Source organism: Cydia amplana, chromosome 14 (assembly GCF_948474715.1).
Source record: "Cydia amplana chromosome 14, ilCydAmpl1.1, whole genome shotgun sequence".
In the NCBI taxonomy this organism is placed as follows: Eukaryota; Metazoa; Arthropoda; class Insecta; order Lepidoptera; family Tortricidae; genus Cydia; species Cydia amplana.
In genome coordinates, this window is record NC_086082.1 from 3,351,982 (window position 1) to 3,364,532 (window position 12,551).

A 12,551-nucleotide genomic window follows, 5' to 3' on the forward strand; every position below is an offset into this window, starting at 1 on the left:
AGTAGTTTTTTTTTAATACGTTATAAATCGCCTAAATACGGAACCCTTCATGGGCGAGTCCGACTCGCACTTGGCCGCTTTTTTTTATAGATAGTGATTCAAGAGGAAGGTTTATGTATAATTTGTTAACCCGTGCGCAACCGGGGCGGGTCGCTAGTTATCAATAAAACGTAGAGAATGGAATTTATGATATAATTATACCAAGCCAAGTTGGCAGCGATTTTGATAGCCCAGACTGTGAAAAAATTATTTAAACGTCGTAACTTCATATAACACTTGTGCAGTCTGGCCTATGAAATTCGCTGCCAACTTAGGTCTTATTAGTGTTCCGTATAAAACTTTGTTCACGGAACACTAATGGGATCACTCTGGTCTTGCAAATCGGTTAAATGTGTTTTTCTCAGAGACCGTTTGACGTAGATTGATAAAATTTGGAACAGTTATAGCAATTACCACCACTAACATTATTGATAAGTCAAAACCGCTTATTTATTATCTAAGGCCCAGCCATACAAACGAAACATCCAATATTTGCCACTGAAACTTGAACCTATTTAGGTAGTTAGGTATTTGGGCTACGATTTTGTAGGAAATAGAGTTGAATTTGCGTTGTTTGAAAATTGAACGAAGCAAAGCAAAAGCGACTCTGTTCCAATTGAACATGGTTTAAATGATGATAAATTTCAAAATGTATATATTTTCAATGTAAAGTTTAGTAGTTTCAAACGACTGACCTTGAAGTGTATTAATGGGCTTTAATTAGATAGTTATTAGTTAACTCTAAGTGCACTTTTAGTTTGTTATTATTGTAACTTCAATTTCATTTCAACTTTGAAATCTATTTAGTTTAGTACTACTTATATAAGTTATATGGTTAATATATATTCTATTTAAGGAAACTGTAGGTCTATAAGTCTGATAACCCTTCATTGTAATAATGTATTACTATAAGAGACTGTTTGTTTCTAAATAAAGAAAATTAAATTAAAAAATTAAATTACATCGAACTGAATAGGTAGGTACTATAGGTAGGACCTTGGGCCTTAGGAGGTTAGAGAATAAATGCTCGTATACTCACGTATGGCGACGTCGTGCGGACAGAAGCTGCCGTTGTTGTATCTGAAGCAGCACTTGTCGCCGCCCGACCAGTCAAACAAGTCGTCGAGCCACGAGTTGGCCGGCTGGCCGACGTAAGTCTCGTTATGTGTGCGGTACGCTGCAATAAATGCTCGTATACTCACGTATGGCGACGTCGTGCGGACAGAAGCTGCCGTTGTTGTATCTGAAGCAGCACTTGTCGCCGCCCGACCAGTCAAACAAGTCGTCGAGCCACGAGTTGGCCGGCTGGCCGACGTAAGTCTCGTTATGTGTGCGGTACGCTGCAATAAATGCTCGTATACTCACGTATGGCGACGTCGTGCGGACAGAAGCTGCCGTTGTTGTATCTGAAGCAGCACTTGTCGCCGCCCGACCAGTCAAACAAGTCGTCGAGCCACGAGTTGGCCGGCTGGCCGACGTAAGTCTCGTTATGTGTGCGGTACGCTGCAATAAATGCTCGTATACTCACGTATGGCGACGTCGTGCGGACAGAAGCTGCCGTTGTTGTATCTGAAGCAGCACTTGTCGCCGCCCGACCAGTCAAACAAGTCGTCGAGCCACGAGTTGGCCGGCTGGCCGACGTAAGTCTCGTTATGTGTGCGGTACGCTGCAATAAATGCTCGTATACTCACGTATGGCGACGTCGTGCGGACAGAAGCTGCCGTTGTTGTATCTGAAGCAGCACTTGTCGCCGCCCGACCAGTCAAACAAGTCGTCGAGCCACGAGTTGGCCGGCTGGCCGACGTAAGTCTCGTTATGTGTGCGGTACGCTGCAATAAATGCTCGTATACTCACGTATGGCGACGTCGTGCGGACAGAAGCTGCCGTTGTTGTATCTGAAGCAGCACTTGTCGCCGCCCGACCAGTCAAACAAGTCGTCGAGCCACGAGTTGGCCGGCTGGCCGACGTAAGTCTCGTTATGTGTGCGGTACGCTGCAATAAATGCTCGTATACTCACGTATGGCGACGTCGTGCGGACAGAAGCTGCCGTTGTTGTATCTGAAGCAGCACTTGTCGCCGCCCGACCAGTCAAACAAGTCGTCGAGCCACGAGTTGGCCGGCTGGCCGACGTAAGTCTCGTTATGTGTGCGGTACGCTGCAATAAATGCTCGTATACTCACGTATGGCGACGTCGTGCGGACAGAAGCTGCCGTTGTTGTATCTGAAGCAGCACTTGTCGCCGCCCGACCAGTCAAACAAGTCGTCGAGCCACGAGTTGGCCGGCTGGCCGACGTAAGTCTCGTTATGTGTGCGGTACGCTGCAATAAATGCTCGTATACTCACGTATGGCGACGTCGTGCGGACAGAAGCTGCCGTTGTTGTATCTGAAGCAGCACTTGTCGCCGCCCGACCAGTCAAACAAGTCGTCGAGCCACGAGTTGGCCGGCTGGCCGACGTAAGTCTCGTTATGTGTGCGGTACGCTGCAATAAATGCTCGTATACTCACGTATGGCGACGTCGTGCGGACAGAAGCTGCCGTTGTTGTATCTGAAGCAGCACTTGTCGCCGCTCGACCAGTCAAACAAGTCGTCGAGCCACGAGTTGGCCGGCTGGCCGACGTAAGTCTCGTTTTGTGTGCGGTACGCTGCAATACAAACAACTCGTCAAGTATTACGCAAGACTCTGCGTAGGGGGCGCCACTAGCACAGAGGGCCTACCGCGAAACACGAAAATGGAAAGTTCGTTATCTGCCTCTGTATCACTCTTGCGCATAGATAGGATCCTAATAGATGTGGTATACGCGTGCGTCCGTGAGGGACAAAACATACGCAATGCGACACTATGATTGGTCGAATTTATTTGTTGCCCACCATAACCCATACTAATTTATGGTGGGGAATAAAAAAAATGTGAGACTGTGACAAGGACAAACAATAATAGCGCTTTCGCTGCTACTCCTACTGAAAGATACATAAGACTATCCCGTTCGGTCATTAAAAAAATTCTAGATTCATGCTCTTGCGTATTCGAGCGATACAGAGGAAGATAACGAAATATGTGCTAGTGCTGCACTCTAGCGCAGAACATTGCAGTAACTACCAGAGGTGCAATAAATAGATAGCTGTTGGAAATATTTCATACTAACCTGAATATATCTGCATAGAAACACTGTCATCGTTACAGAACCTAGTGCCGCATATCATGTTCTGTACATCCTTGTCGGAATAATCTATGCCGTTGGTCCCTTCAGTGACCACGAAGTATACTGGTGGCCCGATGTTGAGATATTTATTGAGGTGTTGGAAGTATTTCGTTTGGAAACTGTCGTGAGGCATGGATAGTTCCTGGTCGAGACCAATTTCTATGTGAGGTGCGACCTGGGGAAGAAGATAGAATATGATAATGACGGATATGTTCTTTTCACCTCAGCAGCTCGAACAAGGGTACTTTGCTACTTAAAAACAGTGAGCAAAATCGCATTTTGCTCACTGAGTGAGACAAAATGAGCAAAATGCGATTTTGCTCACTGTTTTTAAGTAGCAAAGTACCCTTGTTCGAGCTGCTGAGGTGAAAATTTAATTGTTGGTATATCTTAAGAAAACATGAGTAAATAGAGGTAAGTGATGAAGAAGGAATAAATTTTTCGGGTTCTCTAATATGTTCTCACTGCTGAGGTGAAAAATGTTGTGTACTACACGAGATCAAAGTTATTTACATCTCGTGCGCTTTTGAGTCCCTTACTACGCTCAAGATTCTAAATTAGATTCACTCGCTACGCTCGTGAATCTATTATAGAATCTTTCCCTTGCACGGGACTCAAAATAAGCACTCGAAGAAATATCAAACTTTGATCTCTTGTTGTACAAATAACTATTTATGCTATATGGATGAAGAAACAAGGAAGAATCGTCAATAGAATGAGTCTAAGCTAACTTCTGCACCACTTTGAAGTACCGTAAAATGGGGTGAGTAGGGTCAAAACTGAAATTCAAACCTCGATAACATTTTATTTTTACATATGAAAACTGAATGGTGTATATAATAAGTGTTCCGGACGTTTGTATTTTATTTTGGATAGTTCCATTACATAACTTTGACGATAAAGAGAAAAACCCACCTCACCCCGTAGTGCCTCGTATTTGGGGTGAGAGGGGTTTTCATACAAAGGTGATTTTGGAAGATTGTTGATCCGATTTTTTTTTATTATGCGTATTACTATAGTTCCATTTTAAATTGGAATACATTATTTTTGTAGCAGTAGCCTTAAAATCCCTTCTCACCCCCCTTTCAAACCTTCTCTCCCCATTCATAACCCACCTCTCCCCGCGAAACCTACTCACCCCGTTTTACGGTAATAGGGTATTTGACATTTTTTTATGAATGGTATCGGTCGATCAGGGGCCGATTGCATAACAACTTGTAACTAATAATATTAACGGAAGTATCTTTTCCGTTCCTTTGATTAGAAAGAGACTTTCGCTAATATTATTAGTTACAAGTTGTTATGCAATCGGCCCCAGGTTTGTTTTGAGGATCAACGTATGGACCCATTGTCTTAAAGCAATACAAAAGTCACAAATGATGGTCAAATTCTGGCACCCGCACTTTACTCACGAAACGCTTCTAACAAAATGGCAATACATCGTGACGTCATCATGTAACGTTAGAAGCCCTTTCGATGTATGGAAAACAAGAAAATTGCGATTTTGTCGGTGAAATATTGCGTTTATGTATATTGTTGAAGCCACACATGATCATGACCGAGGCTCGGACCTCTCGCTTCATGATGAAAGGCACGTAGACATGTTTGAACAAGTTGTACAGAAGTCCGTCGTATGCGTCTGGCATGTCCACCTTGTATATTAATTTTATATACTCACAGCTACAGACGAACAGAGCCAAGCGAAGAATATAATCATGACCGAGGCTCGGACCTCTCGCTTCATGATGAAAGGCACGTAGACATGTTTGAACAAGTTGTACAGAAGTCTGTCGTATGCGTCTGGCATGTCCACCTTGTATATTCATTTTATATACTCACAGCTACAGACGAACAGAGCCACGCGAAGAATATAATCATGACCGAGGCTCGGACCTCTCGCTTCATGATGAAAGGCACGTAGACGTGTTTGAACAAGTTGTACAGAAGTCCGTCGTATGCGTCTGGCATGTCCACCTTGCTGCCTTGCACGCAGCAGAACACGTCGTATCTGAAACAGAAAGAGGTTAATTAAACAATATAAACTTAAAAAAATATACAAACTTATTTTGGAACCTATCTGATGGTATACAAAAACTGCATTGTTATCACAATAATAGAACATAAATTTTAATACAACGAAGATGGCAAACTATCACGTGTCCCACTTGATGGTAAGCGGTCACCGGAGCCTATGGAAGCCTGTCCCCCACGGATGTTACTTACATGCGCGTTGTCGACCCTTTAAAAGCCTGTAACTTTGTGGAAGAACTCCATACCACAGAATAAATAATAGTAATAGGTAGTCTGTTCGGAAAGAGAAGGTTCACTCTCTAACAAAACGCGTCTATTACGACAGATATGACCGCAAGGTGGCGCAAGCGCGAGCAGGCGTCCGTTCCGTAGCAGTGTTCTGCAACTACTACTGCTAGACACCAAAAATGGTGTGGACCGCATGTACATGTAGCGACGCGACGAAATCGCGGAGTGAGCCACGCCTGCCCATACTGTAGTCGCTCGAGAAAACCAAGGCCCTTCTCTCACGAGACTATTCAAAAGCTACGCGACTGAGATACAAACCATGATCGCCTAATGGTATGCTACTCGTTTCCGCACACGGTGCTACGCAAATTAGACTATTTTGTATCATTTGCGGAACAACATTCGTACGACAATGTCTAGTGACTCCAGCGATGAAGACAATCTTCTTCTGTATTCTCAATTCTTTATTCGTCCAATTAATGTGTATACATTTAATTGAAATAAAAATATAATTCCTGACCTGACAAATTGTTTTTTTTTTCCAATCTCAAGCCACGCCTTTTTTGACACATCTTTTCTTACATAATCAGGCAGCTTATAATTATATAAACATGATTATTTTTCACCTCTTGAACGAAATTTATATTAAAAACTTGTTCCGCCGCCATCTTGTCGACTCGAGTCGCGTGCGACCAGTAAGGCAGTAGCGTGCGACTGATATCAAACGCGTCGTCGACGCGTCTCGTCGTGTGCGAAACGTAGGAAATAAATATGGCGGGTACTCACAAGCGACGCGTAGGATACGCGTACCAAACACAAATCGCTTGAGAGTAGCCTCGTGAGAGAAGGGCCCAAGGTGTTGAAGTGCACCGACCTGTTGTCGTTCTGTCTCCTGGTGTCGATGGCCATGAGGGCCACGAAGCAGGTGACCTGCAGCAGGAAGTCGACCAGCAGCGCCACGGCGGCGTACAGCGCAAACGCGCGCACGGCCGGCATGTCGCTCAGCGCTCCCAGGAAGAAGCACACCGATTCTGAGATGGATGTCAGGAACATTGAGGGGCCGACTTGTCCCAGTCTGCAGGGAAAAAAGTGTAATTAATTGTGACGTTATCTCTGAAAAGGGACCTCATTGTCGATGGCGCTTACGCCATTATTAACGATGCTCCGATATAAATACAATGCCGCGCGAAGCTGTGCGGCGTAAGCGCCATCGACAATAAGGTCCCTTTTCATAGATAATGCCCCAATTACACAAAGGAAAATCTTACACACGTCCAACAACCATTAAGCAAAGTTGTACTGTCGCTTGTCGAAAGCTTTCAGTCGAATGCCATGTTTAGACCACAGTTTGCTAAGTGGCCTAATTAAGGTACAAGATTGAAAAGCTTGATTATATTATATCACTATTGTATACAATATTGTCTATGATTTAACTGAAATAATACAACCTCAGGGAAGTCTCTCAGTAAATAAAAGGATAGAACAATGATACTGATGATGATATCTTAAGTCTACCATAAAGTTCAAGGTCGTTCAAATGGGGTTGGCAGCTGTCAAAGGTTTGCATAGATGGCGCCATCATAGCTTGCCCTTGCAGTCTCGTCCTGTCTCCTCGGCTCGCGCTGAGCAGTTTGCACCAGTATGAATATATTATCCACTCCGACAGCCAGTACGAGGAACGGTATGACTCGACTTCGATCCCGGTGCCACACGATTTTAGTTTCTATATACCCACAACAAGGTTTAGAATCTACTTACGTCCTCCCAATATGTTGAGCCGCGGTCTCATCCTGTCTCCTCGGCTCGCGCTGAGCAGTTTGCACCAGGATGAATATATTGTCCACGCCGACAGCCAGTACGAGGAACGGTATGACTCGACTTCGATCCCGATGCCACACGATTTTAGTCTCTATATACCTACAACAAGATTAAGAATCTACTTACGTCCTCCCAATATGTTGAGCCGCGGTCTCATCCTGTCTCCTCGGCTCGCGCTGAGCAGTTTCCACCAGTATGAATATATTATCCACTCCGACAGCAGGTACGAGGAACGGTATGACTCGACTTCGATCCCGGTGCCACACGATTTTAGTCTCTATATACCTACAACAAGGTTTAGAATCTACTTACGTCCTCCCAATATGTTGAGCTGCAGTCTCGTCCTGTCTCCTCGGCTCGCGCTGAGCCGTTTGCACCAGTATGAATATATTGTCCACTCCAACGGATAGTAGGAGGAACGGTATGACTCGACTTCGATCCCGGTGCCACACGATTTTAGTTTCTATATACCTACAACAAGGTTTAGAATCTACTTACGTCCTCCCAATATGTTGAGCCGCGGTCTCATCCTGTCTCCTCGGCTCGCGCTGAGCAGTTTGCACCAGGATGAATATATTATCCACTCCAACAGCAGGTACGAGGAACGGTATGACTCGGCTTCGATCCCGGTGCCACACGATTTTAGTCTCTATATACCTACAACAAGGTTTAGAATCTACTTACGTCCTCCCAATATGTTGAGCTGCAGTCTCGTCCTGTCTCCTCGGCTCGTGCTGAGCAGTTTGCACCAGGATGAATATATTGTCCACTCCGACAGCAGGTACGAGGAACGGTATGACTCGACTTCGATCCCGTTGCCACACGATTTTAGACTCTACATACCTACAACAAGGTTTAGAATCTACTTACGTCCTCCCAATATGTTGAGCCGCGGTCTCATCCTGTCTCCTCGGCTCGCGCTGAGCAGTTTGCACCAGGATGAATATATTGTTCACTCCGACAGCAGGTACGAGGAACGGTATGACTCGACTTCGATCCCGGTGCCACACGATTTTAGTCTCTATATACCTACAACAAGGTTTAGAATCTACTTACGTCCTCCCAATATGTTGAGCCGCAGTCTCATCCTGTCTCCTCGGCTCGCGCTGAGCAGTTTGCACCAGGATGAATATATTGTCCACTTCAACGGATAGTAGGAGGAACGGTATGACTCGACTTCGATCCCGTTGCCACACGATTTTAGTCTCTATATACCTACAAGGTTTAGAATCTACTTACGTCCTCCCAATATGTTGAGCCGCAGTCTCATCCTGTCTCCTCGGCTCGCGCTGAGCTGTTTGCACCAGGATGAATATATTATCCACTCCAACAGCCAGTACGAGGAACGGTATTACTTCTACGATAATGAGTGTGGCTGCCACACCGATGTAACCGAAAAGACCGATGGAACACACCACGGATACCAGGACTATGAGGACGCCTGTGGAAAAAAAGTGTATTTATTATTTGGCTTTGAGATGTTCACAGTACTTAATAATGGTTGGTAATTATTTGCCCTAAAACGGCCAAGACACATATTTTGACTAAGGTGTAGTTTGTGAAGTTAAAACTTGTGGAGCTAGGGCGGGCGTGTAGAGTTAGACGCTTGAGCCATATTATGGTCTCGTTTTGGCAACATTTTACATGAAAATGTTATTGGTGGGATCTAACATTTTTAAAAGAACTCACCTCCAAGTCCAAGAGTGACTTTGCTGTCAATCAGCAACCTCGCACACGTAGTGAAGCGTCCGAGCGAGATAGCAATATACGCGAACATGATAAAGTAAGACACCAGTATGGTGGACACGTCCGATTGTGATTCCTTGTATAGTTCGTCTTCTATCGTTCCTATTTCCAGTCTATATAAGCCAGCATTGTGTGCATAATCATTAATAAAATATTTACAAAATCTTACCTCCAAGTCCAAGAGTGACTTTGCTGTCAATCAGCAACCTCGCACACGTGGTGAAGCGTCCGAGCGAGATAGCAATATACGCGAACATGATAAAGTAAGACACCAGTATGGTGGACACGTCCGATTGTGATTCCTTGTATAGTTCGTCTTCTATCGAACGCTCGGAGGTGTAAGCGATGTCCATGTATGCTGGCATCTCGTTTTTGGTGTAGTGGGTCATGAACGTGATGAAGTCTTTCTCCCATTCGAGCGCTGGGCCCAACTGAAAAGAAAAAAGAATTAAAAATATCCTAAAATATCCATATGTTCATATTTCGTAAGAACTAGAGAACTGAGAATAAGAAACCATTTATTCCAACACAAAAAGCATATATACAGGTTACAAAACATAAAAAAAAAATTGTGCGGCAAAAGGAACGGGCTCAGCATACGCTGCGTCAGTCATTTCATTACAAATTGCCTGCGCAGCGCTGATTTTCAATCCGTCCCCTTCACTGAACCACATTGACATTTATGCGGGTTAAAGGAAATTTTCCAAACAAAAAACAACCACAAAGATACTGAACTGAAGGCATGCCATGTAATATTGCATTGGCAACAGCATCAAATATAAACAGCAGAGTAGAAAACATAATATTTCTCTTTTTATCAAGTAATGTCGCTGATTGTCTAAAGCTTTGGTTTCCTCCGATAGCGGTGCCGTCATATAGCGGCCGTCTCCATACAAATACTACGACATCCATATTTAGCCGTATTATTTAGTATGGAGACGGCCGCTATATGACGGCACCGCTATCCTAGGAAAACCGATCTTAAGGAAGGAACTCGCCCGTCGTAATGCGGGGCCTCTGTGGATAGACATACCTTGTAGTGGCATTTATTAACGACTTACCTTGGCTTTGTCGTGTTTGTTGTTGACCAGGAAGGTCAGAATGAGGGCTGTGGCCTCATTGAAGCGAGACTGCGAGGTGAGCTGTTCCTTTGTAGCCAGGAACCCGCCTAGAGCGACCGCCGGTAACACAGGGCCGTTGTACGTCGAGAGGCAGTCAGGGTCGTATGCGTTTCTGTATGTATGTGGGTAGACGACATACCTTGGCCCTGTCGTGTTTGTTGTTGACCAGGAAGGTCAGAATGAGGGCAGTGGCCTCATTGAAGCGAGACTGCGAGGTGAGCTGTTCCTTTGTAGCCAGGAACCCGCCTAGAGCGACCGCCGGTAACACAGGGCCGTTGTACGTCGAGAGGCAGTCAGGGTCGTATGCGTTTCTGTATGTATGTGGGTAGACGACATACCTTGGCCTTGTCGTGTTTGTTGTTGACCAGGAAGGTCAGAATGAGGGCTGTGGCCTCATTGAAACGGGATTTCGAGGTGAGCTGCTCCCTTGTAGCTAGGAAACCGCCTAGAGCGACCGCCGGTAACACAGGGCCGTTGTACGTCGAGAGGCAGTCAGGGTCGTATGCGTTTCTGTATGTATGTGGGTAGACGACATACCTTGGCCTTGTCGTGTTTGTTGTTGACCAGGAAGGTCAGAATGAGGGCTGTGGCCTCATTGAAGCGAGACTGCGAGGTTAGCTGTTCCCCGGGAGCTAGGAAACCGCCTAGAGCGACCGCCGGTAACACAGGGCCGTTGTACGTCGAGAGGCAGTCAGGGTCGTATGCGTTTCTGTAACAACAGTGTGTTTTAAGTATTCCGTCTGCTATATCGTCAAATTAGAACCAATCTATTTTACAGTACAGCACCATATGTGGTGCTCTCAGATCATAGAAGTAAGGAGATTTATAACGAAGCATAATTTCAACGAGACTCGGTGTCTCCGACTGTGCCCCACCACATCATTGAGGGCGTGGCCAGACAACCAACTCACGCGCTGTGATTGGCCGAACCGCGCGGGGTAAAGGACAAGAGCGGCGACGCTAGAGAGTAGGACAAGTCGATAAATTTACAACAGCTATCGATATTTTGTATTATGTTCTAAACATTATTGTTTTGGCATTAAAATATTTTAAGTAATAATTGCCATTGACTTAATTTATATACCTTTAAACATTTGACCTTATTTGCGAGCTAAGATTTTTAAGGTACGATTAAGGTAAGTACCTACCTATAATATTATTCGGTCCATAAAGTTCTGTCACAAAGGTTTCGACTGATAGAATGTAATACAAAGCTTTTAATAAAAAAATAGCAATAATTCGAAAGCTTGTTATATGTTTATCAAAACGTACCTACCTAACATAATTTGTACTTATAAAATTTAGTAACGATTTTATTTACTGTTTGTTTATATTGTTTACTTTGGGATTGTCGTTAGACGCGAGCAGTCGCCTGGATTGTGAAAAATTAAACTCCACAAAAAGGAGTAAAAATCAGTGTTAAATTAATAAAATAGTTACAATTTTATTTTTTAATGAACCTAATTTATTATAGCATATTTCGTCACCCGAATCCGAATATTAGGTACATAGAGCTATGAAGAACTGCGAAAGAAAATATGTTAAATTATATTGTAAGTTAGGTATGCACCATTATATAAGCTTTAAAATCATATACGAATAATAATAAACACTCTATACCTATATTTTTTTTATTAGTAAAAATCTTTGTGATAGAACTTATGGACCGACTAAGTATTTAATATACTATTATTTAAACTTATTTTTTCTACTCCAGCACTTAAATGTGTCAATTAAATGACTGACAGTGATATCTAAAGCAATGTCATTTGAATGATTTGTCTATAGGCTCATAAGATGACTGCTAGCAGTCATCTTATGAGTATAATACAACTGCTTTATTTTTTTTAAAGATACAAGTTCCGATCATCTTGATTGAAAGAGGTATGTTTTCATTTACAATAATAACTCTTTTTTTTTTAAATAATAACTCAATTTTTTTTAAATAATAACTCTTTTTTTTAATAATTTTTTTTTTTATTTTTTTTTTGCTGCAGCTGTCATAGAAAAAGTAATGTATGCAACAGCTCATAATTGGTTCTTAAAATTCTCGGGTCTTTTTTTACAAAACTCGACTACGTCTCGTTTTGTAACTTCGACCCTTGAATTTTGAGAACCCTTATTATATCACTGTTGCATAAACTACTATATATTCACTCGTCATATAAATGAGGAGGGGTAAAAAGTGTGTCAAGGATAATATATTTGACAAGCATGAACATATTTGATCATACCTAGTGCAGTTATTTAAATCGTTGCTAAGAACCTAACTTTAATACCTATACTTATAGGTATAAACTACAATGTAATAAATAATATTTAAAACAGTTTTTTCTTTAACGTACCTACCTACTGCATTTTTATCA

General features: G+C 43.2%; 1 protein-coding gene across 1 annotated transcript in view; it reads right to left on the reverse strand.

The window, feature by feature from the left end:
- The window catches only part of LOC134653935 (NPC intracellular cholesterol transporter 1), an 80,527-nt gene that overhangs the window by 15,433 nt on the left and 52,543 nt on the right, over positions 1 to 12,551 (reverse strand). Inside the window, exons 12-18 of the mRNA XM_063509305.1 lie at positions 10,723 to 10,894; positions 9,234 to 9,495; positions 8,558 to 8,759; positions 6,375 to 6,575; positions 5,081 to 5,249; positions 3,185 to 3,416; positions 2,546 to 2,683 (exon numbers count right to left, since the gene is read on the reverse strand). Coding sequence (XP_063365375.1) covers positions 2,546 to 2,683; positions 3,185 to 3,416; positions 5,081 to 5,249; positions 6,375 to 6,575; positions 8,558 to 8,759; positions 9,234 to 9,495; positions 10,723 to 10,894 — 1,376 coding nt within the window. The remainder of the gene's footprint in view (positions 1 to 2,545; positions 2,684 to 3,184; positions 3,417 to 5,080; positions 5,250 to 6,374; positions 6,576 to 8,557; positions 8,760 to 9,233; positions 9,496 to 10,722; positions 10,895 to 12,551) is intronic.